The 27,565-nt window shown below is 40.2% G+C and overlaps 1 protein-coding gene across 14 annotated transcripts in view; it reads right to left on the reverse strand.

The window, feature by feature from the left end:
* The window catches only part of PSD3 (pleckstrin and Sec7 domain containing 3), a 739,247-nt gene that overhangs the window by 40,322 nt on the left and 671,360 nt on the right, over window positions 1-27,565 (reverse strand). For all 14 annotated transcript variants that reach the window (XM_049866071.1, XM_049866067.1, XM_049866070.1 and 11 more), the window contains 3 exons: window positions 23,845-23,915; window positions 5,206-5,363; window positions 45-189 (listed from right to left, as the gene is read on the reverse strand). In XM_049866071.1, coding sequence (XP_049722028.1) covers window positions 45-189; window positions 5,206-5,363; window positions 23,845-23,915 — 374 coding nt within the window. The remainder of the gene's footprint in view (window positions 1-44; window positions 190-5,205; window positions 5,364-23,844; window positions 23,916-27,565) is intronic.

Below are 27,565 nucleotides of genomic sequence, written 5' to 3' on the forward strand. Positions count from 1 at the left end.
TAAAGCACTTTTTCTGAGGTCAAAGCACTGACACAACGACTTACCTGAGACAATTTTGTCGTAGTGGCAGGTAGAAGTGGGCGGCTAAACTTCTTCTGAGAGCCAATGGCTGCTGGGAATGGTGGCGCAGAAAATACAGCTGCTACGCAATTAATTTTGTTTATCCATCCTTGCATCTCCTCCGGACTCCTAGGAAAAACAGACATATTTCTGTTAGGCTATTTCTACATCTCAGTACATCACACCTTGCTTATTTCTCATTACTGATTAAAAATGGCACATAAAAACTTTGTGTGTGTGTGTTGGGGACAACTGATCCCTGATGAAACTTCAACTGAGATTAACATCCTAAATAGCTATTGCCATGGTAGTGAAAGGCACCATGATCACTATCCTGGAACTATGATCATTATAACGTTGGGATTCTCCCTCTATGACACAGAAGGAAAAAAGAGAATTCACCTGACAATAAATATTTATTAGATACCTACTTTCTGTTTGATACCAGGCTGTTGTTGTTATTAGGTGCTGTTGAGTTGATTCTGGCTCATACAGAACTGCCCCACAGGGTTTCCTAGGCTGTAATCTTTATAGGAGCAGATCACCAGGTCCTCCTCCTGCAGAGCTACTGGAGGGGTTCGAACTACCAACCTTTCAGTTAGCAGCCGACTGCTTAAATGTTGTGCTACCAGGGCTCCTTTTGATACTAGGCTAGGTAAAAAATTAACTCATCTCTTCTAATCACATAATTTGATTTTAAAATCCAACACTGGCATCCATTGCTGGAAGTTATGTAAAAGAATACACCCGTTTTGGAAAATGGTCTGTCAGTTTCTTAAAAAGTTAACTATAAATTTACCAAAGAAGCCAACAATTCTGCTCCAAGGTATCTACTGAAGAGAAATGAAAACATATGTCCACTCAAAGATTTGAATATGAATGGTCACAGAGGTTTTCTTCATAATAGCCAAAAAGGGTAAACACTTCAAACATCCATCAGATAGTGACTGGGTAAACAAAATGTGGCAGAGCCATACAATGGGATAGTCTTCACCAATAAGGTATGGACTACTGATAACATGCTACGTTACGGATGAATTCCAGAAACGCTAAGTGAAAGGAGCCACGTGTATGTATGTTTCCATTTATGCGAAATGCCCACAAATGACAAATTTATAGACACAGAAGATAAGCAGTTGTCTGGTGCTGTGGATGAGAATGGGGAGTGACTGATAATGGGCACGAGGGATCTGTTTGGAGTGACAGAAGTGTTCTAAAACTGGATTATGCTGATGGTTGTACAACCCTGTAAGTTTACTAAAAATCACTGAATTGTACACTCAAAACAGGTGCATCCTATGGTATGTAAAACATGCCTCATTAACTCAAAAACCCTGGCGCCATTGAGTCGATCCCAATTCATAGTGACCCTGTTGGACGGAACAGAATTGCCTCATAGGGTTTCCAAGGCTATAATCTTCATGGAAGCAGAAAGCCACATCTTTCTCCCTTGGAACAATTGGTGAGTTTAAACCACCAACCTTTCAGTTTGAAGCTGAGCACTTTAACCACTGCACCACCAGGGCTCGCTTATACCTCAATAAAGCTGTTTAAAAAAATTCACCTGAAAGGAGGGGGAAATCACCTGATGTTGTGATCATACTTTTATATGCCATTGGATTCAAGAGTCCAACACTGAGAGCACTTAATACGTGTTTGTGAATTCATGAACGAATGCTAGAAACCGTCGTACCCACCAAGCATACAATCAGTAAAAAGATGGCAAAATGTCAGCCAAATCTAAAATCATTTTCATTTCCACTCACTCTGAGGGAAACCTAACTAACCTGAGAGCCACACTAGATATCAACCCATTACACCCCCATGTTGTTGCTGTTAGGTGTTGTTGAGTAGATTCCCACTCATAGTGACCCTATGCACAAAAGAATGAAGCACTGCCCAGTCCTGTGCCATTCTCACAATTGTTGCTATGTTTGAGCCCACTGTTGCATCCACTGTGACAGTCCATCTCATTGAAGGTCTTCCTCTTTTTTGCTGACCCTCTACTTTATCAAGCATGGTGTCCTTCTCCAGGGACTGGTCCCTCCTGATAACGTGTCTGAGGTACGTGAGACAAAGTCTCACTATCTTCACTTCTAAGAAGCATCTGGCTGTACTTCCAAGACAGATTTGTTCATTCTTCTGGCAGTCCAAGCTATATTCAACATTCTTGGCCAACAGCATAATTTAAACGCGTCAATTCTTCTTCGGTCTTCCTTATTCACAGTCCAGCTTTCCCATGCATGTGAGGTGACTGAATATATCATGGTGGTGCAGTGGTTGAGAGCTATGGCTGCTAGCCAAAAGGTCAGTAGTTTGAATCTACCAGCGCTCCTTGAAAACCCCATGGGGCAGTTCTACTCTATCCTATGGGATGGCTATAAGTTGGAATCGACTCGACAGCAATGGGTTTAGTTTTTGGTTTAGGGTCAGGTACACCTCAGTCTTCAAGATGACATCTTTTAAACATTTTAAAGAGGTCTTTGGCAGCAGATTTGTCAAATGCAATACCTCATTTGATTTCTTGACTGTTGCTTCCATAGGTATGGATTGTGGACCCAAGTAAAATGAAATCCTTGACAACTTTGATATTTTCTTTGTATATCATGATGTTGCTCATTGGTCTAGCTGTGGGGATTTTTGTTTTCTTTACGTTAGGGTGTAATCGATACTGAAGGCTGTAGTCTTTGCTCTTCATCAGTAGGTGCTTCAAGTCCTCTTCACATTAAGCAAGCAAGGTTGTGTCATTTTCATATTGCAGGTTGTTAATGAGTCTTTCTGCAATCCTGATGCTGCATTCTTCGTATAGGCCAGTTTTTCGGATTATTTGCTCAGCATAGATTGAACAGGGGTGGTGAAAGGATACAACCCTGATGTACACCTTGCCTGATTTTAAACCATGCAGTATCCCCTTGTTCTGTTCAAATGTCTGCCTCATGGTCTGTGTACACGTTCCACATGAGCACAATTAAGAGTTCTGGAATTGCCATTCTTTGCAATGCAATCCATAATTTGTTATAATCCACACAGTGGAATGCCTTTGCATATTCAGTAAAACAGCTTTCTGGTATTCTCTGCTTTCAGCCAAGATACATCTGACATCAGCAATGAGATCCCTTGTTCCATGTCTTCTTCAGAATCTGACTTGAAATTCCAGCAGTTCCCTGTTGATGTACTGCTGCAACAATTTTTGAATTATTTTCAGCATAATTTTACTTGCATGTGATATTATTAATACTGTTAGGTAATTCCTGCATTCTGCTGGATCACCTTTCTTTGAAATGGCCACCAATTTGTGCCCATTTGTACACCCCTATATGGAAACCCTGAAGGCATAGTGGTTAAGAGCTATGGCTGCTAACCAAAAGGCTGGCAGTTTGAATCCACCAGGCGCTCCTTGGAAACCCTATGGGGCAGTTCTACTCTGTTGTATAGGCTCTCTATGAGTTGGAATCGACTCGACAGTAATGGTTTTTTTGTTTTGTTTTGTTCTGGTATATGTCTCTCTAAAGGAGCCCTGCTGGCACTGAGGTTAAGCACTTGGATGCTAGCCAAAAGGCTAGTGGTTAGAACCCACCAGCCACTCCATTTAAAACTTCTATAAAGATTTATAGCCTTGGAGACCCAATGGGGCAGTTCTACTCTGTCCTACAGGGTTACCATGAGTCGGAATCGACTTGATGGCAATGCGTTTGGTTTTTTTTGGTTATGCCTCTCTAATCTGATTCCTCTAGCTCCATTATTTCAATCGACTGATTTCTGTACCACTTCTATCTGAAGTAATTATATCACCTTAGTTATATCCAGTCTGTTGGATTAAAAAAAAAAAGAAAAAGCTGGGAAATAGAATAATTTGAAGGACTTTGATGCCTAATAGTTGTCATTATACATCTGACTATGGCTCCGTTTATGGCGTTAAAACCGTGCTACTCCTGCACACATAAAATTCTATTTAACTGGTTTTCTTATGACTCTCTCCTTGCCTGATGTCAGCAATTTTATACCTTTGCTAGTTCAAATTCCACAAATCACCAGAGTACCTTCTCTTTTTTGATCCTACAATCGCTCTGATCAAGAAGTGTGCAGATACGTGTGTTCATTACCTTGATTTCAAATAATTTTAACTCCAATGTCAACTGAGGTCAGTTGGTAGTGCTGTGTTGAGGATGATTTTGAAGTCAAGTGCATGCTAGTGAAAAGCCATGCCATGAATGATTAACACTGTCTGCCAAGGGCACCAGTGCTATGCCTGCCCCTTATTTATTAGCCCTGTTCTAGGGGCTCAGTTCTGAAAAGCCAAAGTTTCTCCCAGAATTCTCCACATGGAATGTTGCACTAGCAGCTTATAGTGTGTCACTGAATCCCCTGCTAAACTGGCAATTCATGCCATTTCTTTGGCTACAGTATGGTTTATCTTTTCCTTCTAGTATTATGGGCTATTAGAGCCTAAAAGGAGAGGAAAAAGAGAGTAAGATGAAAATTTACATTTAGTGGTGATCTTTTATTACGTACCAGACACTGTGTGAGGTACTTCATATACTATCTCATTTAATCCGTACAAGAACCCTATGAGGTAAACATCATTATCTACACTAGTGACAAGGTGAGGTTCAAAGAGGTTAAACTACATCCTAGGACAAAGGGTTAGGAAATGGTAATCTGAATCGAGGCCTATTTTAGTCATTGTGTGATAGAATTTGTCTATTAAAGCCCTTATGTTTTATTGATGAGGATATCGAGATCTTCAGATTGCGCTTGGCTAACTAAAAGCTACAGGGCTATTTTTTTAATAGACAAAAAATTAGACCCTAAAGTTCATATGTCTTATTCCAGCCTTCTTGGGCACTTGTCTCAAATGTAACTCATTAGCAATTTTGACTCCAGCTCAAAAATTTCCCCTGCAGAGCCTAATTCTGTTGCTTGGAATATGGTGGTGTTATATAAACTAAGGAAACCCTGGTGGCGTAGTGGTTAAATGCTATGGCTGCTGACCAAAAGGTCGGCAGTTCGAATCCTCTAGGCGTTCCTTGGAAACTCTATGGGGCAGTTCTACTCTGTCCTATAGAGTAGCTATGAGTTGGAATCGATTCGACGGCAGTCGGTTTTTTGTTAGTCAGTTATATAAACTAAAAAAAGAAAACATACTGGGCTTGAAAAAGCAGGACCCTCCAGTCAGCAGTTTTGAGTTTGAGCACATTCGGCTTCTTCTCGTAGTCTGTAGCTTTGGATGCCAGTGCGTGGTGTACGCTGACAGCGTTTTTCAAGTCCTCCTCAGACAGGGCCTTTTCCGGTTTATATTCATCCTATAGACAGATACAACAAAAACAAAGATAAGATCATGTTCATATTTCAACTTCTCTTTTTACATCTTAAAAGTACAAGAAAAAAAAATTTAAATCTGTGAAGATGCATGAAAAAGGCAAAATGAATGGTAGAAATAACTCTTCGCTCCTTCAGGAATGTCACAGAACATTCTGTTGTTTGGAAAAATTGCTGAGAACGAGAAAACACACCCACTTCAAGGAAATTTTTTTAAAAAGCTGATATACAAAACTTAAGGTAAATTGCTAAGGAAGGCCAAAGACAAAAATACCTATTTGATACTTTTTACAGTGATTTAAAATGAAACTAGGTCCGACGGAATAATTTGGTTTCAAGATTAAATAGATGAATGCCAAAGTGTCCAGATATCCATCAACAGAATCACACTGATGGTGAAAACAATGCCGTCATGGTCTTTGCTCTAAAGAGCTAACATTTTCCTGCTACTTCCCTTTTAGGCTACCATTATCAAAAGAAAAATGAACAGTCAAATAAAATGATTTTGCCAGCTCTTCTGCTGAAAGAGGGAAAAAAAAATCAGTTTAATAATCACGAGAAAGCTCAGCGCTATTATAAATTTGAAAAATAGGCAAAATTACTTAAAAAAGGTGCCATGTATAGATGCAATTTTATCTTTGGACATCATCTACACAATTCAGAGAGTTCAGAAATGTTCTTCTGTATGGCAACCCTCCAAAGAGAATTAAACCCCCCCCCCCCTTTTTTTTAACAAGTAGAATTTAAAGCAAGTTTGATTCTATTATTCCTAGTAGTTTCTGGGTCCGTTAGACTCCAAAAGGCCTCAAAACCAATATAAATATAATAGGCACATGCTACAAATTGTTATAGAAGATGTTATCTAATATTTATCTTATATTTTACCGAAACCAGAAAGACGGAACCCCATTGCCATAGATTCAATTCTGATTCATAGGGACCCTATTAGGACAAGGTAGAACTGCTCCATAGGGTTTCCAGGGCTGAAATCTTTACGGAACCTGACTGCCAACTTCTCGGTTTGCAGCCAAGCGCTTAACCACTGTGCCTCCTCACCAAACACACACCCTTTTGATTAATTAGTAGCAAAAGCCTAAACTGTATACGCTCTTATCATAATTTAGTTCTACAAAATTCCAAAAGAAAAATTACAATCCCACTGTCTCCTCTTCCTTCCTTCCACAAATCAAATAATTCAAATGTACTACTGCCACCAATACAAACTGTCAGGAAGGGAAAAAAAAACAACAAAAACCAAAACAGGAGGCTGTTGATTCTTAATGACCACTGTCCTGCAAATGCTGAGAGGCAAAGGTTTTCCCTCTAAAATAGGCAATAAATAACAACAGAAACTCAAAGATTACTCAAACATAAATGATAAAATATCCACCTTGGGGTTGTAACCAGGAGTCTTATTTTTTATTAAGACTCAGAAGCTAAGAACTGATATTGACAACAACGGTTTTCTAGTGAGGTATGATGAATAAGGGGGGAGAATGGAAAGAAAATCTTAAAGTAAATACAATATATTAATACATATCTGTTCTTCTATAATACCTATTAATGCATAAAACTATAATCTACTTATGTTTTGGGGGTCTTACCGTTTTTTAATGAGATTTTTCTCAGTCATTTAGCATTCAAAAGATTCAGATTTCCCTCCAGGGACATTTTTATTAGAGCATGAGTTTCAACTGGACTAGCATGACTACAAAATTCCCCAGAGCCTTAGGCTATCTGTAACCGAACCAAGCATATCCAATTTAACCACTTAGTTTGCAGAATGGAATTTGAGCTAGAAGAGAATAAATGAAGTAGATGGGAATATTTAATAATAAATAAAATGAGGTAGATGGAAATAAATGAACAGGGCCAAAATTACCTCCAAGGAATGTATATGCTACCTCCATTTCCACATATAAAACCCAGACAGCCCATTGCCATCAAGTCGATTCTGACTCACAGCAACCCTATAGGATAGAGTAAGACTGTCCCATAGGGTTTCTAGGGCTGTAATCTTTATGGAAGCGGGCTGCTGCAACTTTCTCCTACAGAGTGACTGGTTGGCTCAAATCGCTGACCGTTCAGTTAGCTGCCGAGCACTTAACCACTGTGCCACTAGGGTTCCTATTTCCACATAATGATCCCTAACACATCTGATACTTGAACTTGCATAGAGACTAGACTAGAAATTTGCAGTGTTTTTCTTTTTTTTTTTATTTGCTAGGTCTGTGATTTTGGCTTTTATCTTAATTCCTTCTCCCTAGTTTATTTCATAAAGAAAACAAAAATCCTCACAATTGGACCGATAAGCAACCTCATGATAAATGGAGAAAAGACTGAAGTTGTCAAGGATTTTATTTTACTTGGATCCACAATTAACACCCATGGAAGCAGCAGCCAAGAAATCAAATGATGTATCGCATTGGGCAAATCTGCTGCAAAAGGCCTCTTTAAAATAATGAAAAGCAAGGATGTCACTTTGAAGACTAAGGTGCACCTGGCCCAAGCCATGGTATTTTCAGTTGCCTCATATGCATGCGAAAGCTAGACTATCAATAAGGAAGCCCAAAGAAGAACTGATGTCTTTGAATTATGGTGTTGGTGAAGAATATTGAATATACCATGGACTGCAAGAAGAATGAACAAGTCTGTCTTGGAAGAAGTACAGTCAAGAGTGCTCCTTGGATGCCAGGATGGTGAGACTTCTGTCTCAGGAACCTTGGACATGTTATCATGAGGGACCAATCCCTGGAGAAGGACATCATGCTTGGTAAAGTAGAGGGCCATCAAAAAAAAAAAAAGAGGAACCTCAATGAGATAGACTGACACAGTGGCTACAACAACGGGCTCAAACACAGCAGCAACTGTGAGGATGGCACAGGACTGGGTAGTGCTCGTTCTGTTGAACACAGGTCGCTATGAGTCAGAACCAATTTGATGGCACCTAACAACAACATGTTTCTCCCACTTTTGTTTGTTTCTCCTATATTTCTAACTCTTCCCTATCTACTGGCTTCTTCCCCAAAGTCTATAAAATACAATCGAGGTCTCTCTTTTAAGTCCTTCCTGAATATTGCCTTCTCCACTAGCTGTCACCTCTCTCTTTTCTTTCACATCCATTGAATTAATAGTCTACATTAGCTGCTTTTACTTCGGATTTACTCTTTGTCCCACTGCTGGAGCCCATTTCCACACATCATTAAAACTGCTCTGACAAAGGTCATTAATGACCTCTCAACTGCAAAATTCATTCGATTCTTTTTAGTTTTGTGGCACCTGAAGAAGTTGAAAATATTCCTCCTGAAATTCTTTGGCTTCTTGTTACTTACTCCCCTGATTTCTCTCCACCTCTCTGACCATTACTTGGCTACCACCTCTTCAGCCTGCCCTTCAAACATGAGTTCTGTTCTTGGCCTTCTTCCTTTTTCATTCCACAAGTATCCCTTGGGAATAATCACGACTACTCCTACAGTTTCGACTCCCACCTATATCATGTCTAACAAACTACTATAGGTGAATAAGAAACACAAGGCCAACTCGCAGCTATTAATACCAGAAAACTTAGACCTTCGCACTTGGAGCCTTTATAAATATTCCTGATGCATATTCTCACTGCTGATGTTTTGGTTTAAAACCAAACTTTAATGTTGACATTCTTAGACCAACCTAAAAGTACAGAGAATTTTAAAATACAGTAATTATAGCCCTAAGTGAAAGCTAACAAGAGTCACTTGGGATAACTGCATCAGTTTTCAGAAGAGAAGTCTCGCCCAAGGCAGCTTCCAAAACTTGAAGGCGCACTGTTAGTTTAACTTACACTGGAAAGAAAATACTCTTAGGGCAGAAACAGAAAAAAAGCAGGGTCTATTTTACGAGAACTAAAGTCTAGAAATTTTAAGTCTAATAAGCCTCCTGTTTTCTAGTTGATGGTGAGACCATTTTACCGTTAAATAAAGGGGTAAAATAAAAACTTTAAAATACTGTCAGCATTCTGAACTCCTACTGGAAACTGAAGTTCTAAGTCCACAAAAATGAGCAAAGCCAAGGGGAGAATGGAAACACTAGGACTGCAAACTGAATAAAAAGAATTGACTTTATCCTTTGGAGGTTATCCTGACATCTTTATTTCTTCACTACTGATGGTAGAAGACGATACTTACGTGGTAGAATTGGGGAAAAAGAAATAAGGGATCAATTATCGTAATCAAATCATTTCAGACCTCAGACTATATGCGGTAGCAAGCTAAATACAAAACAGAGCAAGACGAATTCGACCTAGGCATTTTCCTTAAGAAAATACTCCACGACATCTAATTACTACCCATTTTCTCAAACAAATGAAGGGTGCAAATGACACCTAAAAAATGTTACTCTTTCCTATGTCCACTGTAACCTACATCTTTTACCTAGTATGATTCATTAGAGCACTCTGCTACCCTTACAAGCACCAAGCGTGATTTACAATGCTATTTATCTTAAATTCAGTTACACCATGAAATGAAAAGCTTTCTCTTATTTTTAATAAGCTTGCTAATTAAACCTCTCCACTATGAAGTTGAATCGTAATGCACTAGTACAAAAATCACCTACATATGCATATATAATCGAGAATTTGTACTCACAGGTGAATACCAAGTATGTTTGGAAAGAGACCAAATCTCAAAGTTCATCAACATCATTTATAAACATACTCATATTCCAGCTTTCAAAGTGTTTGACTTCATGTCTTACTGAAGAGGTAAAACTGTTATATCTCATCAAAATAATTTAAAACAAATAGGAAATGGTCTTAATTTTCTCTGAAAGAATACAGATAGAATGGAGAACGGAAGGCAGGCTCTTGCTTGCAGCTATAAGGATGTTAATAAAAATGTCAGCAATTAGAGTACACTGGGTTCGAAACTGTCTATGATTATGTCTTAAATGTCCCTTACAAAACGGTCACATTTCTTTGATGGGCTCAGACAGTCATCTAAATTGCAACTAGTGAAAACCTGGGTGTGACCAACATTCTCCCAAGGGAACACTTGCTTTTCCCTTTTTTTTTAAAAATAATTTTTACTGTGCTTTAAGTGAAAGTTTACAAATCAAGTCAGTCGGTCACATATAAGCTTATATACACCTTACTACATACTCCCATTTACTCTCCCCCTAATGAGACAGCCCGCTCCCCCCTTCCAGTCTCTCCTTTCGTGAGTGTTTTGCCAGTTTCTAACCCTCTCTACCCTCCTATCTCCCCTCCAGACAGGAGATGCCAACACAGTCTCAAGTGTCCACCTGATACAAGTAGCTCACTCTTCATCACCATCTCTCCCCAACCCATTGTCCAGTCCCTTCCATGTCTGATGAGTTGTCTTCGGGAATGGTTCCTGTCCTGGGCCAACTGAAGGTTTGGGGACCATGACCGCCAGGATTCCTCTAGTATCAGTCAGACCATTAATATGGTCTTTTTATGAAAATTTGGGGTCTGCATCCCACTGATCTGCTCCCTCAGGGGTTCTCTGTTGTGCTCCCTGTCAGGGCAGTCGTCGGTTGTGGCCGGGCACCATCTAGTTCTTCTGGTCTCAGGATGATGTAAGTCTCCAGTTCATGTGGCCCTTTCTGTCTCTTGGGCTCATAGTTATCGTGTGACCTTGGTGTTCATTCTCCTTTGATCCAGGTGGGTTGAGACCAATTGATGCATCTTAGATGACCGCTTGTTAGCATTTAAGACCCCAGACGCCACACTTCAAAGTGGGATGCAGCATGTTTTCTTAATAGAATTTATTTTGCCAATTGACTTAGATGTCCCCTGAAGCCATAGTCCCCAAACCCCTGCCCTTGCTCTGCTGACCTTTAAAGCTTTCAGGTTATCCCGGAAACTTCTTTGCTTTTGGTCCAGTCCAGTTGAGCTGACCTTCCCTGTATTGAGTATTGTCCTTCCCCTCACCTAAAGTAGTTCTTACCTACTATCTAATCAGTAAATAATCCTCTCCCACCCTCCCTCCCTCCCTCCCCGCTCTCGTAACCACAAAAGAATGTGTTCTCAGTTTATATTATTTCTCAAGATCTTATAATAGTGGTCTTATACAATATTTGTCCTTTTGCATCTGACTAATTTCACTCAGCATAATGCCTTCCAGGTTCCTCCATGTTATGAAATGTTTCACAGGTTTGTCACTGTTCTTTATCGATGCGTAGTATTCCATTGTGTGAATATACCATAATTTATTTAACCATTCATCCATTGATGGACACCTTGGTTGCTTCTAGCTTTTTGCTATTGTAAACAGGGCTGCAATAAACATGGGTGTGCATATATCTGTTCGTGTAAAGGCTCTTATTTCTCTAGGGTATATTCTGAGGAGTGGGATTTCTGGGTTGTATGGTAGTTCTATTTCTAACTTTTTAAGAAAACGCCAGATAGATTTGTACCATTTTACATTCCCACCAGCAGTGTATAAGAGTTCCAATCTCTCCACAGCCTCTCCAATATTTATCATTTTGTGTTTTTTGGATTAATGCCAGCCTTGTTGAAGTGAGATGGAATCTCATCGTAGTTTTAATTTGCATTTCACTAATAGCTAATGATCGAGAGCATTTTCTCATGTATCTGTTAGCTGCCTGAATGTCTTCTTTAGTGAAGTGCGTGTTCATATCCTTTGCCCACTTCTTGATTGGGTTGTTTGTCTTTTTGTGGTTGAGTTTTAACAGAATCATATAGATTTTAGAGATCAGGCGCTGGTTGGAGATGTCATAGCTGCAAATTCTTTCCCAATCTGTAGGTGGTCTTTTTACTGTCTTGGTGAAGTCTTTAGATGAGCATAGGTGTTTGATTTTTAGGAGCTCCCAGTTATCTGGTTCCTCTTCGTCATTTTTAGTAATGTTTTGTATTCTGTTTATGCCTTGTATTAGGGCTCCAAGGGAACACTTTTAAGCATTTTCTGTTTTTTAATAGAATGACATGAGAGGGTCCACATGGCTTTTCAAAGTGTGAAAGGGCACAGAGGGAAGCACGCACGACTCCTGACGCCTGTGGCACCTCTCTCTCCCCCTCTGTTTTCTTCCTACCTCTGTCACTGCTCAGCCTCCTCTTTTCAGGGCACATATGAAGTGTCTGCATCCCACTCTTCTACCCTCCAGCTTCTCCCCAATCTGCAAACTTTCTCTACGTGACATCACCTACTTAAATTATCAACTGTTTTGATGACTCTCCAGATCTGTATTTCTAGACTCTCTGCCGCGCCAGATCTGATTATCTAATTGCCTACTGGATGTTTCCCTGAATTGTTCCCTAGACACCTTGAACTCAACACTTCAAACAGTACTCTCCCTCCCTGCTGCCTGTCCCCTAGAGCAAGCCCATCTGGTTTCTCTGCCTCCAACCTTTCCTCCCTCCAATCCATTCTTATCCTGCAGCCAGACTGATCTTTGTAAAATCTGATCACGTCACTCTCCAGTTTAAAACCCTTCAACAGTTCCACACTGCTCTAAGTTCCAACTCCTTAACATGGCTTTCAAGGCTCTTCATAACCTGCCTCGGATACCCTTCCTGCTCCACCAACCCTACGCTACCTGGATGTGCTTTACTTTCTCACATCTAGGCATCCAAGCATGTTTCTCACTCTCTGAATCCTCCATTATGACTAACTTCAATTTGTCTTTTAAGTCTAGGCTTCGATATCAGTTTCTTCATCACTTTCCACCATCTTGCCTCCTCTTTCTGAGGCTCAGTGAGGTTCCCGTTCGAATGTACTCCTTTAGCATGCTTTGTAACATTTATCAAATGCATGGAAACGGTTTTTCATCTGGTGATCTCTTCAGATAGATACAGGGACTACACATTGCTCACAATCACATCCATGGTGTAGAGCATTCTGAAAAACTGGCAGAGTTCTAATCTTACAGGTACGTTCATGACTGATTTGCTTCCTACCTAAAATTAGGGTCCCCTGTATCAGGATGGTAGTTTGTTTCCTGCCAGAAACATGGATGGTAACCAATCCTTTGGAACAGAAAGGAGTAGCCAGTGCTCAGCTGGTAAAGGATGCTTGGATCACTTCAGGGTGGCAATCTGGGAGCCAGAAAATGGTTGGGATATTGACATTTCTATGATATTTCATGATTTCTGAGAATAAGGAAGAATACCTGAGAATAGGCCTGTGTTAGAAAAATCTCAGGTTACTTACTGTGATTATAGGAGATGACTAGAGACACTGCCACTTTCCAATAAAAGAGTGTGTGAAGTCAGCAAAGTATGATGAGACAAGAGATAGTGCCCATCCATCCTTATTAAAGCAGGAGGTTGAAGTAAAGGAGTAAGTTATTGCACTCTTGCTATGTATTAACCTGGTTGATGAGGTAAAAGTTAGTGAAATCCTCTATCCTCAAAATAGCTTGTTTTAAAACTTCTAGTAATTGTAAAGGTTACACACTACAGCATTAGTATTTATCCAAGAATAACCTAATGTAAAAAATGCTAGCTTGCCCACACTACCTTTGCAATCCTACGTAGGTTAACCAATCGCCACGCCTTAGCTTCTCAACTAAAAAAAAAAAACGTGTACAGTATCATCCTATGATGTTGTGAGGACCCTAAAACTTAGATACTAACACACAATCTCATTTCTAGCTGAATGATCACTAAAGCGGGGTGGCCCAGGGAGTCTGGCAACCCATTTCCTACATCTGCAATGTGTAATGCTCTGATCTGGGAATTTAAAATTATTCTTTTACATATTAGATATATAACAATGCTGAGCAGGATTTGTGGGCTTTTTTTTTTTTTAAAATACAAGAATACTGCTTTTAAATTTCCCTTCAACAGGGTGACTCCTATTACTTTTTTTTTGGTTATGTGGAATGAGTGTGTAAATTTTACAACTTGTATAGAATTCTATACAAGTTCTATAACAGAGAGAATTCAGGTCAGGGTTATCGCTAAATCTCCATGGTTAAGAGGAACTGGGCAAGTAAGAAGAGGCATGGGTCTGGTCTCTGGTCAAATATCTGTAAATGGAAGCCAATTATGGAAACTAACATAAACTATATTTATAATAAAATGTGCAAAGACCTAGAGTAAGAAAACTAAAAGAGAAAGGTATGTGTGGCATTTCTCAAGCTGCAAGAATTGAAGAGAAAATTCAAGCCTCAAATTGCAATACTGAAGGATTCTATGGGAAAAATACTAAACGATGCAGGAAGCATCAAAAGAAGATGGAAGGAATACAGAGTCAGTGTAGCAAAAAGAATTAGTTGACATTCAACCATTTCAGGAGTTAGCATATGATCAAGAACCGATCATGCTGAAGGAAAAAGTCCAAGCTGCACTGAAGGCACTGGTGAAAAAAAAGGGTCTAGGGATTGATGGCATACCAACTGAAACGTTTCAACAAACATGAAGTGCTCGTTCGTCCATGTCAAGAAACTTGGAAGACAGCTACTTGGCCAACCAACTGGAAGAGATCCATATTTGTGCCCATTTCAAAGAAAAGTGGCCCAATAGATTGTGGAAATTATTGAACAATATATTTAATATTATACACAAGCAAAATTTTGCTGAAGATCATTCAAAAGTGGTTACAGCAGTGCATTGACAGGGGACTGCCAGAAATTCAAGTCTGATTCAGAAGAGGTTGTGGAATGAGGAATATCATTGCTGATGTCAGATGGATCCTGGCTAAAGCAGAGAATACCAGAAAGATGTTTACCTGTGTAGTACTGACTATGCAAAGGCATTTGACTGTGTGGATCATACCAAATTATGGATAGCATTATGAAGAATGGGAATTCCAGAACACTTAATTGTGCTCATGTGGAACCTATACATAGACCACGAGATCAGTCCTTCGAATAGAACAAGGGGATACCGTGTGGTTTAAAGTTAGGAAAGGTGTGTGTCAGGGTTGTATCATTTTACCATACTTATTTAATCTGTATGCTGCGCAAATAACCTGAGAAGCTGGACTATATGAAGTAGAACAGGGCATCAGGATTAGAAGAAGACTCATTAACAACCTGTGATATGCAGATGACCCAACTTTGCTTGCTGAAAGTGAAGAGGACTTGAAGCACTTACTGATGAAGATCAAAGACTACAGCATTCAGTGTGGATTACGTCTTAACATAAAGAAAACAAAAATCCTCACAACTGGACTGATAAGCAACATTATGATAAACAGAGAAAAGACAGAAGTTGTTAAGGATTTCATTTTACTTGGATCCACAATCAACACCCATGGAAGCAGCAGCCAAGAAATTGAAGGTTGCACTGCACTGAACAAATCTGTTGCAAAAGATCTCTTTGAAGTGTTAAAAAGCAAAGATGTCACTTTAAAGACTAAGGTGTGCCTGACCCTGGGTCAGGCCATGGTGTTTTCAATGGCCTCATAAGCACGTGGAAGCTGGACAATGAATAAGTAAGATGGAAGAATTGATGCCTTTGGATTATGCTGCTGGTGAAGAATACTAAATATACCACAGACTGCCAGAATAATGAACAAACCTGTCTTGGAAAAAGTACAGCCAAGAGTGCTCCTTGGAAGTGAGGATGGCGAGACTTTGTCTTACTTCTGGACATGTTATCAGGAGGGATGAGTCCCTGGAGGATATCATGCTTGATAAGGTAGAAGGCCAGTGTCATGGATTCAATTGTGTCCCCTCCAAATATGTGTCAACTTGGTTAGACCATAATTCCCAGTACTGTGTGGCTGTCCTCCATTTTGTGACTGTAATTTTATGTTGAAGTAGATTAGAGTGGGATTGTAACACCATTACTAAGGTCACATCCCCGATTCAATGCAAAGGGAGTTTCCCTGGGATGTGGCCTGCACCACCTTTTATCTTACAAGAGATAAAAGGAAAGGGACTCTAGAAGAGAGTTGAGGGACCTCAGACCACCAAGAAAGGAGCACTGGGAGCAGAGCGCCTCCTTTGGACCTGGGGTTCCTGTGTGGAGCTCCTAGTCCAGTGGAAAACTGATGACAAGGACCTTCCTCCAGAGCCGACAGAGAAAGCCTTCCCCTGGAGCTGACACCCTGAATTTGGACTTCTAGCCTACTAGACTGTGAGGAAATAAATTTCTCTTTGTTAAAGCCATCTACTTGTATTTCTGGTATAGCAGCACTAGATGACTAAGACAGCCAGTGAAAAAGACGACGACCCTCAATGAGACAGACTGACACAATGGCTTCAACAATGGGCTCAAGCGTAACAACTGTGAGGATGGCACAGGACCAGGCAGTGTTTCATTCTGCTGTACATAAGGTCGATATGAATCAGAACCGACTCGACAGTACCTAACAACAACGTCATATATGTAACTAATGTCTACGGGAGTGAGAACTAGGGTTGTGGCAGTGTCTGTAGTTAGTGACTATGTCATATCAGTAACTTGAGAACTTGAAGCTCTGTGCCTTGCCTATTACTCCTTAAACCAGTCCTCAGAGGGCTTATTGGGACATTTGACTGTTTCAAATCTGAAGTGGAGGGAAAGGGTGAAAAGAATCATTAATTCTTCATTAAAGTTATCAGGGAAGGAAAGGGGCTGTATTTGGATGGTTGAGGTGACTGACTTACTCTCAATCATTTTATTCCATACACTGCTGTTGTAGGATTGTAAAAAGTTAGGAAAAAGTCTGCCTGAGCCGTTAGCTTTATTTCTCACAAGACTGGTAAGAATCAGGAAATGACCAAAAGGGAAAAAACTCTCCCATCTTAATAAGTCATCAGAAAAGGAACCAATATTCACTATTTACCTACTGTATGCCAAGTGCTTTTTCATATATTTAAAAAAATCTTTACATTAACCACACAAGTTTGACACGATTTCCCCCCATTTTAGAGATGAACAAGCTGAGGCTTGAGAAGATAATCAACTGCTCCAAATCAGAAAATCAGTTAAGTGATAGAGTTTGACTAGGTGTGTCTACTTTTAAGTCCTACACTTTTAATGTTCTTCCAAGGGGCATATTTTCCTGGGAGGATCTAGGGAAGCAGAAGAGAAAGATTCCCAATTTAACAAAGCTCTCTCTGTGACATCTAAGAAGCTGTTGGAATGGTGTGCATTTGGGGATGTGGTAGAGTAGACATTAAACAGAGAGGGCTATAAACACATAGGGAGTGTTATAACCTTGAGAGGCATGAGAAATTTATTAACTCAAGTTCCTACAGGAGTGGCCAAAGGCCTTTGTGACAAACCTCGCTGGCTGGTTGTGATTGGGGTAGGGAAGGAGGTTGACTGGATGGAGATTAAAAGGGCTGAGAGCTCTTTTCCAGTGTAACTTCAGCTATGCCTGGTTTTCCTTCTGAGAACTAAGTGGTTCTCTTTAGGGAGAGAGGGCCTTTTACTTTTACCCTTTACTTTTAATGAGGAAATACAGACTGAATTGTTCTATGTGGGTAAAAAACATTAGGCTATTTCATAGCTGAAAAGCCTTGACGAAAGGTTTAAGAGTAATTGATGAGCAACTGATAATGGAATGAGGACCCAGCTAGATTCTATTCCAGTGGGGCGCAGGTTTTGTGTATTGTGTGTGGTGTGTATGTGTTTACAGTCATGGGAAGGCGGGCTTTGAAGGAGTTACCAGCCATTATAACCACTTTAGAAGTCCTACTTAATTCATTCCGTCAAGGGGGAGGGGGCACTGCCTCCTTCCATCTTGGGCAATACTATCCCGCTATTCCACTTTTTAAGGAGCCAGCACACTGGGGGCTGTGGCAGTGTGGAGAGCACCTGCCGTCTGGGTAGAAAGGAGGGGATTCGGGAGGGACAGGTTACTTAGGAGACTTCACATGGGAATTTTTGATGCTGGGGAAGTTATAGGGGGTAGAAAGGCACGAGAAAAACCAGAATGGCTGCAGAACTGGGTGTGCCAGCTAGATCCTAAAGGGCAGGTGCTAGGTCCTGTAGGTTATGTTACCTTCATACCTCACACCTGGCACAGATGATCACAGCATAGGGCTGAATAAGCAAGTCTTCGAGAAACTGAATTAGTCTTGGCGACTAGGGGAAAGATGGACCCTTATTCATTACCAATCATCCAAATGACAGAGAGTGGGCTGAAGGAGGGCAGAAGGAGGGATGACTACTTGTCTTCTCAGCCTTAACTGAACCCCAGCAGCATTAATACTGGCATTCTAGGAGCACAAGGGGAAAACCAGAGAGGGATCTGTCATTTCTAGGGCACATGCCCTACCCAGCAGGTCCTGTCAGACAGGCTGCCTGGCATGCCATCTACATCCTTTTGAAATAGATAGGGTTAACTGTGCTGGCAAAACAAAAGAGCTGGTAAAAGATTACCATCTAGGAGCTGGGAAGCAGGAACCACACCCTGTCAACATGAGGTAAGACTGAAACAATCCGTGAATTACTATCTCCTTCTTAGTGTTTTTCTAGTTCCTTTCCCCTTTACGGGCTCCCGCATGCACAGAAGAACAAAGCGTGACTGCTGTTTAGCCTGCCTTAGCCCTCTGAAGATGTAGTGATGTAGTGCCAAAGATCAGTGTGCCTGCACTGTATCCCATAATAAGTGATGCCAAGGGCTGCTGAGAGGACTCCATCTTGAATATTGGCAGGTTCCATCTTGGATTCCAGATGCGGTGCGCAACTAATTAACATACACCGCCATTCTGAGAAGCAGCACCTGCCTTTTGAAAGAAGCCCACTAAATATTCATTGCTCTATTGTCTCCACCGAACCCATATAAGCCCTAGCCCTGCTTCCCTTTTTGAATCAGTCTTTTGGACAGGCTTAGATCCCTGACTCCTTTTGCTTGACTCAACCAAAATAAAGCTTGCTGAAGATAAAGTTTGTCTTTTGTGTGTGTTCTTACTCGGGAAAAGACAAGGACCCTTTGTGTCAGATTAGCAACTGGTAACATCTGGAGCACCTGGATGTTGGTGGGAACAGCAGTGAACTCAAGAGTTTGAAAATCCTCTGAGAAAAGAAAACTGCTTCCTTTGTAGTACGGGATAGTTTGTGACATTGTGACGCCACCTCATTTTCCTGTGATACATTTCATTGTTTGAAACATTGTAATTTTTCATCATCTTTCTATTGCTTGCTAACCCCAGCCATTCTTTGAGCAGTCACATTCTCTCAAATTGTTCACTCACCACCTTCCTACCCCCTGGGCTAAAACACCATTTCTTGCCCTTGGCTTCCTGGCAAATGCCTGCTCATCCTTCAGTTGAAGGTGTGTTAATTCCTCAGGAACGCACTCTCTGATCTTCGCAGGCTGCCCTCTTCAGTATGCCTTTTCTTTGCCCCTGTAAGTAATACTATGGTCCAGTGAATTCGCAATTTACCTGCTTCTCCCCTTAGTTTGTGGGCTCTTTTTTTTTTTTTATGTAAGCAGGGACTGTCCTAGTCATTTCAGGAAGCCCAGTATTTGTATTTAGTATAGTAGCTAACATGGGATGGACTCTAAATAACTATGTGAGGATATAAATCCTAAACTGTAAAAGTATCACCTTGCAATCATGTAACTTGCTTTTTGTAGTGTTTGTCATCATGTACTGGTAAATGAGGACTCCGAAGTGGTTAAGGACTAGCAGCACTGGGATATTAGTTGGACATCGGGATACATCTATCACCAGTACTGAGCCTCCAACATACTCTGTGTTGTTGTTAACTGCTGTTGAGTTGGCCCCTGACTCATGGGGATACCATACACAATGGAAGAAAACGCTGCCCAGTCCTGCACCACTGCCATGGCTGGTTACAGATCTGTTAACTGAAACCATAGGGTTTTCACTGGCTGATTGCAGGAAGTAGGTTGCCAGGCCTTTTTTCCTAGTCCATCTTAATCTGGAAGCTCTGCAGAAACCTATTCATTGCCATAGCAACACGCAAGCCTCCACCGACAGTCAGGTGGCAGCTGCACTTGATGTACATTGGCCAGAAACTGAACGGGGGTCTCCTGCATGGAAGGCAAGAACTCCAGTAGTGAATCTCCAGTGCCTCTGCTGATGTAACCTGGACGTAATCCAAGAAGGAAGAAGGCTAAATACCTATTCCTGCTGTTTTGGGGCAGCACAATATTCCAGAGGTCATTCTGAAGGCCTCTTAGTAGCTGCAGCAGACGGCACCACTGTTAACTCACTTGACAGTGCTTGGGATTTTCAGAGGGAGATGCCTGTAACTTTGCTGACCTGTTGCCCTCGAGTAGATTCTGACCCGTAGCAATCCTACAGGACAGGGTAGTACTGCCCCATAGGGTTTCCAGAGCTGTAATCTTTATGGAGGCAGGTCATCAATCTCCCGCAGAGCAGCTGGTGGGTTTAAACTGCTGAGTTTTCAGTTGGCAGCCGAGCACTTAACCACTGCACCACCAGGGCTCCTCAGACGCCCATTGGGTGTTTATATTTGTATGGTCTATCAGTCTTTTAAATATTTTTTTTCACAGATCAGGAGGAAACTAATTAAACAATTGGCATAGATACATTCATAATGAGGCTGGTGAACTGAGATAAAGCTTCCACCTCACTTGCCCCTGGAGGTGGAAGCTCCAAGGACCACCTTTCAAAGGGTTAGAACCTATAAACTGGATCTTAAACTAAAAGGAGCTAGTCTCACGCATCTGTGTGAGGCTTCTGTGAACAGAGAGTGGTTGATACCATGTTGAGATTTTATGCATTTGTCACATTCTTTCAGCCTCTTTCTAACTTAAGAGCATTACCAACTGTAAGAACAGACAATACATATGTTACAAAAACATGGCGGCCTCTTCCTGGTTTATGCTCATCCTAAGCAGATACTTTGCAGCCATGCTGGCATCTTTATTGACTTAAATATCAACCTGATATATAACCTACAGCTCTACTTTGCACTCTCCCACTCAAATGCATAATTTCCTCAGTGCCAGGTTTTTCTCTTTAAAGGAGGAATTTCACTCAGCTTTTCCCGAAGTGCACATTTGCCATGCTCCAGAGGTACTACAAATCCGGAGATGTAATCTAATTTTGGAGCTCCAATCCAAATGGATGCTGATGCTTCGAACTGTACAAAGACATTATCTTGTCAATGTTTAGTCCCTTCTCTTCTGTATCTGGTTAAGTCAAACTCACACCAGTACACCCATGTGAGTGAGAGAACAATGAGACAGACAAAGCTGCTGACTTGGAAACAGCATCTCCCTTTGCATTCACTATCAAATATTGAAAGCAAGAGCATTTTTCTTCTCTTCCCAGGCCCACCCTGGGATGGAGTGGGTGGAAATCCTGTGGTTAGGTATTCAGTGCTTTTGCCAAAGACAGCTGCACCCCTTAGAGAGATTTCAGAGAAAATGAAAAAGCTAAGAGAATGGGGTTTATGCTGGGAAAACCACTGTGCTAGGTGAAGTTTAATTTCAAAGAGTTGTTCCCGGCAGAGACAAAGCTAGCTGAAAGGACCGGTGTGGGCCCAGCATGGCCACACATGCTGCTTTAATGGGGGCCAATGCAGCTGACTTATCAGTTAGAAGCTGGGCTGACTCCAAAGGCAAATAAAGTCAATACAAGATATCTGATCACCTAGAAGCACGAAGAGTCTCCAAATAGCAACAGTCTCCATTTCCCCCTTTGTCTTTAAAAAGTAATGTGCAAGTTTTAGAAGAATATCATGAATCATCTTCTTTGGGCTCTCTTGGTTTCAGTCAAATCTAGAATTCTCTCTGTGAAGGCTATTTACCCATATAAGACAGCTCTGGCCCAAGATGAAGTGTCCCATGTTCTAATATTCCTTGCCTGATCTATTACAAAAGGGCGACAACAAAAGGATCTTGTATTAGATATGGTTTTCCCCAGTCTAGACAGCTGAAAAAAGTTCTGATAAAGAATTCTCGCAAAAGGCCAGACTTAATGGTCTGACTAAGACTAGAAGGACCCCAGAGGTCATGGTCCCTACACCTTCTGTTAGCCCAAGACTGGAACCATTCCCAAAGCCAACTCTTCAGACAGGGATTGGACTGGACTACAAAAAAATGATACTGGTGAGCTTCTTGACTCAAGTAGACACATGAGACTATGCGGGCAGCTCCTGTCTGAAGGTGAAGTGAGAAGGCAGAAGGGGACAGAGGCTGGCTGAATGGACACGGAGAATATAGGGTGGAGAGAAGGACTGTGCTGTCTCATTGCGGGAAGCAACTAGGAGTACATAGCTGAGCGTATATAAATTTTTGTATGAGAGACTGACTGCATTTGTAAACTTTCACTTAAAGCATAATAAAATAAAGTTCTAATAAAGGGAAAAAAGAATTATAAAAATATTACTTACAAATCTTCCTTAAATTCCCCTACATGGGTAATTAAAATGTGAGGAGAAGTTGTGGTGAGAAAAATATAATCACCAAAAGGTTGTAGGGAATGAAAACTGGTATGAAGTTTCTAAAAGCAATTTAGAAATATGCTTCAAGAATTTTAGTCAGTTGCTACTCAGTAACCGATGACACTCCCAGAAATTTATCTTAAGGAGATAAAAAGAAATGTGCACAAATATGTAAGTACTGTTATTTGTAACTGTGAATAGCCAGAAAGAGAATATGTCTAAAAATGATGAAAAGGTTATAGTAAATCTACTTAATGGAATGTACTCCAAGCATTTAATACTAATGCTTTTATAAATTTTATAAGGCAATAAGAAGAAATAAAACATAATGTCATACCATTTTAGTGTGTGACCAGACACCAGACTGACACACACAAAAAAACCTTCTGAAAAATTTTTTATTTATATGAGAAAGTATTTACGATAATAAGCAGAGTGAAAAGAGTAAGATGCCAAAACTTTATTACAGAATGATTCCAAATATATTAAAAAATCATTTCCTATTAGTCACTACTGAGGACGATGTTACATTATCAGCCCAAATTCCGTGCCCTTCCTTCATAGCGGGAGCTAGAATTCTGCTGGGCTCTGCAAAGTAGTATACTTCGTTCTAGTCACGAAAGCTCCAGATACCACCTCTCAAAGGGTCCGAACTTACGAACTGGATCCTAAACAGATTTCCAGGTTCTAGGATTGGAAGAAAGTCTCCTGACAGGGAACGATCTGGTCAAAACCTTATTTAGGTAACTCAGAATTAATTTATATTTTTAAGTACAAACACTTTAGAACTTGAATGAAAACACATGAGTCTAGTTTTAGGTAAGACTTAATGAAAACAGGTAAGTAATATAAATGAAGAATATAACTAACTTATACAAGATCAACTGAAAGCAGGAATTGCCACAGGTCTGTATCTGTACAAACCACACAATGTCTAACTCGCCAATTTACATTCAACATTCAACCTAATTAGAACAAAACCGTTTCTCTGATCATATACACCCGAAGATAATTTTTTTCACCAAAGAAGAAAAAAAATCTAAAAAACAATTTAAACATCAATAAAACAGTCCCTTGGGTGTTTGATGTAGCCTCTGTATATAATAAATGCTTCTCTGGGTACCTTGTTTAATTATTGTTTCATAAAGTTCTGTGGGTTTTATTTTTATTTATTTTACCTTTTGCAAGTAAAGAACTGTTCCCTTCAGCACGGCATAAAAGGTTTTCCACCCTCGCTTTCCTCTTGGAGCTAGAAAGGGGGAAAAAAAAAAGGAAAATTTTATTTGAGAGCAATTAGTATTTTAGAAAGAGAATCTACATGTCTGACATAGTGGTTGTGTTTCAATGTGCCTGGTTTATTAGACACCAAAACTAACAATTATAACTACTTTTTGAGAGCTTTAGTGTGTGCCAGACGGTATTCTAAAATGTTTTCCATGTATTATCTCATTTAATCCTCACGATAGTTCTGTGAGGTAGAAGCTACTACCTCCTTTTTGTATAAAACAGAAGCACAGAGAAGTTAAGTATCCTGCTTATGGTCACAAAACTAGTAAGAGGAAAAGCTGGGATTGTGCCCAGATAACATGACTCTAGACCCTGCTCTCTAGAAGAGATGACTTAATGACTAGGAAAGCAAAAAGGTATACTGAAAATACATAGTGATTCCAGAGAAAGCTTAAGAGGCTCATGTACCAGAGTCGAGAAATGATAAAAAGTCTCAGGATATGAAAGGATTTCACCTTAATAGTTCATCTGACCACTTGCAGCCATTTCTCCCACAATCCCCCCCAAACAGATTCTACCTGTAATTACCATCACTTCCGTGGAAACCTGTGCACACCTCTGGTGCAGATCTTGCTGCATTGTAATGTTATTTTTTTTTTTTTTTGGTTTAAATGCCTCTTTCACTAGACTGTGAATCACCTGAGGGCACGTATCTCTCACCTTTCTACTTCACAGAACCTAGCAGTCAAGGCACACAATAGGCACTTTCATAAAAACTCTTTCAATAAATTAATTCTTTCAGAAGCCCTAATATTCTCCTTCAGTATAAAGTAGAATTTTTCCATTGATTTATATAAGCTTTTACAGATTGTCCTAAACCACAAGCACAGATTAAGAAAACAGTTTATTATTTATTCTTACTCTGTGAACAAATTTAAAATCTGTAATTGGAATACGTGACTTCCTGAATGCAATTTTTCTAAACATGTTTACCCAAATAGCTAGGGAGGGCTATACATTTTTATTCCGTTATCAAAAATTTGGCTGTTTTTAACTTGGGCACCTGGTTAAATTAGGAAGTATATTATTCTTAAGCGAATTCTTTAAATCTCCTTTGACTAAAGACAACAATAACTCCTGGGCTTGGGAAACTCTGTAAATATCCACCTTAGGGAACACAGGTGCTCCTGCCAACATCATACTGAGATATTCACCTGGCCAAAAACAAACAAACAAAAAAAGATTTAAAACATCCGCTCTGCAGGTTTTCAGGCACATAAAAAAATCAGCCCTTCTGTCTCTCCTAGGTAAAGTTTAAAAGTGTGTACTCAAAAATAAATGACCAAAAGTGTATACCATAGTCCCCTTTATTAAAAAAAAAAAAAAAAAAAAGATTAACATAGGTAACCACATATAAGATATATAATAAAAGTTCACTGGATTGTTCCATAGATGCCGAATTACGACACGTTCCTCATGAGAACCATCACACTGAAAGTGACTGATGCCCAGGCTGTCCAGAGCTGTTGCAGACCAGGATCAGAAGCAGGGTGGTGTGGTACAGCCTCACCGAAAAGCACACCAGCTGGTTTCTAGCCCCTTCTAGATCATGCCTTGTCTCAAAAACATCCTCTCATCCACTGGCCCCTAACTGGGTAAAAAAAAAACTGGGTAATTCCTGAAAATTCATTCGACCTCTCAGGACTTCAGCTGCTTCACTTTACAATCTGGATAATCTACATAACTTTCAGGAAAGGAAAAAGAACTCATTGCCGTTGAGTTGATTCTGACTCATAGCGATCCTATAGGACAGAGTAGAACTGCCCCACAGGGTTTCCAAGGAGTGACTGGTGAATTCGAACTGTGGACCTTCTAGCTAGCAGCCAAGCTCCTAACCAGTATGCCACCAGGGCTCCACTTTAAAGCTGGAAGGGAACTTACAAAACCTCTTTTGCTTTAACAAAGGCCCTGGAGTTTAAAAACATTCCTAAAGCTACTTTAGTGGCATCCTGAGATCCCTTCAGTTTGAAGAACTGCAAATCTATTTTTCCAATTTTGAAGGTTCTCATTACCTATGGATTCATGTGGTTGCTCACAACTTTTTAAAATAGTTCTTGATCATTACCACACCAAGCCTAGTAGAAACAGATTCCAAACATCTGCCCACCTGAACTGTGATCTTCAAAGTCACCTATTCTCCCTAAGTGAATGAGAATTAACCTATCACACAGTCGACTTTTCTAACTCCCACAGAAGCGTAAAACTTAATCTTGCCTTTGGGTTGAATACAATTTAGTTGGTTGAGACTTGAATGGAACAACCTGTAATCCAAGTGCTAAGCAGTATACAGCTAGTGCGCTATAAAGTGCTGCTCCAAGTGCTTGTACATGTATTAACATATTTAATCTGTACATAATGCCAAAAGTAAGGTACTATTATTATCTCCATTTTCCAGGTGAGACAGTGTGGGTACAAACAAATGGAATCCAGGGAAGAACAGGAGCACTGTGGACTAGAGTAGGCTGGAAAGGCTCTACTGAGGCAAGCTTCAACAGCGCTAATTCTAAAACCACACACACACACACAGTGCAGTGAGGCTCACTGCGTGAACCACAATGGGCTAAACACCAACTACCGAAGTGCATTATTCTTCATAATGATGACTGTAGAATGAGTTAAAACTGGTACCATAGCTCAGGTGTTACTAAGTACCTTAATACTGAGGAAAGAGTCGCAATGGCAGTTATATAAAGAATACGACGTGAAGGAATGAGTGAAAAGATTTTTGGTTAGAAATTCAATGTATCCAAATGAAAGGTTTTAGTTACAATACCAAATCAAGCCCAGTGCCGTCGAGTCGATTCCAACTCATAGCGACCCTACAGGACAGGGTGGAACTGCCCCACACAGTTTCCAAGGAGCACCTGACAGATTCAAACTGCCTACTCTCTGGTTAGCAGCTGTAGCACTTAACCACTATGCCACCAGGGTTTCCTTAGTTACAATAGTGATAGGGAAATGGTGGGCAGATGTACCTTAACAAATATATAGGTATTTACTGTAAGAATATGTTTACTGAACTCAACCAAAAGGTATTTTATATGCTAGATCATGCTTTCATGGCAGGTTTTAACATGCATACTGAAAATCCAAAGATAATCAATAGCTTTCACTTTTTTTTTTTTTTTTAAAAATACAAGGACCTCGGAATGTTTTAAAATCAATCATCTGCCTCTAACCTTATATGACATTGGTGTCTGTTGCTTTAGCTTTCCTTTCTACTGCTGAGATTAAAACACATCAGTATTTTTCTAAAAGCCATTATTGTCTGTTAAGATTTCCCCTCATATTTATTATCACCTTTATTTGTCACTTCTTCTTCTACCTCAGATCATTCCTTGGGGGCCATTTTCAACTACTTCTTGAAGTCCATCCTGAGAAGTTCCTTTAATGCAGGTTTTTTAGTGGTAAATCTTTTTCTATTCTTCTTTATATAAAAATATTTCATTTCATAAAATAACTATAGGTTGATAACTACTTTTCTCTGAAACTATTACAGGTAGTCCCTGACTTACACTGGGGTTCCATTTCAAAGATGCCATCGTTTAAGTCAGTTCTGACGTAAGTTAAATACTTTTTTTTTCCATTACTATTGCCTTTTATTATCAGTAT

Source organism: Elephas maximus, chromosome 22, assembly GCF_024166365.1.
Source record: "Elephas maximus indicus isolate mEleMax1 chromosome 22, mEleMax1 primary haplotype, whole genome shotgun sequence".
Classification (NCBI taxonomy): domain Eukaryota; kingdom Metazoa; phylum Chordata; class Mammalia; order Proboscidea; family Elephantidae; genus Elephas; species Elephas maximus.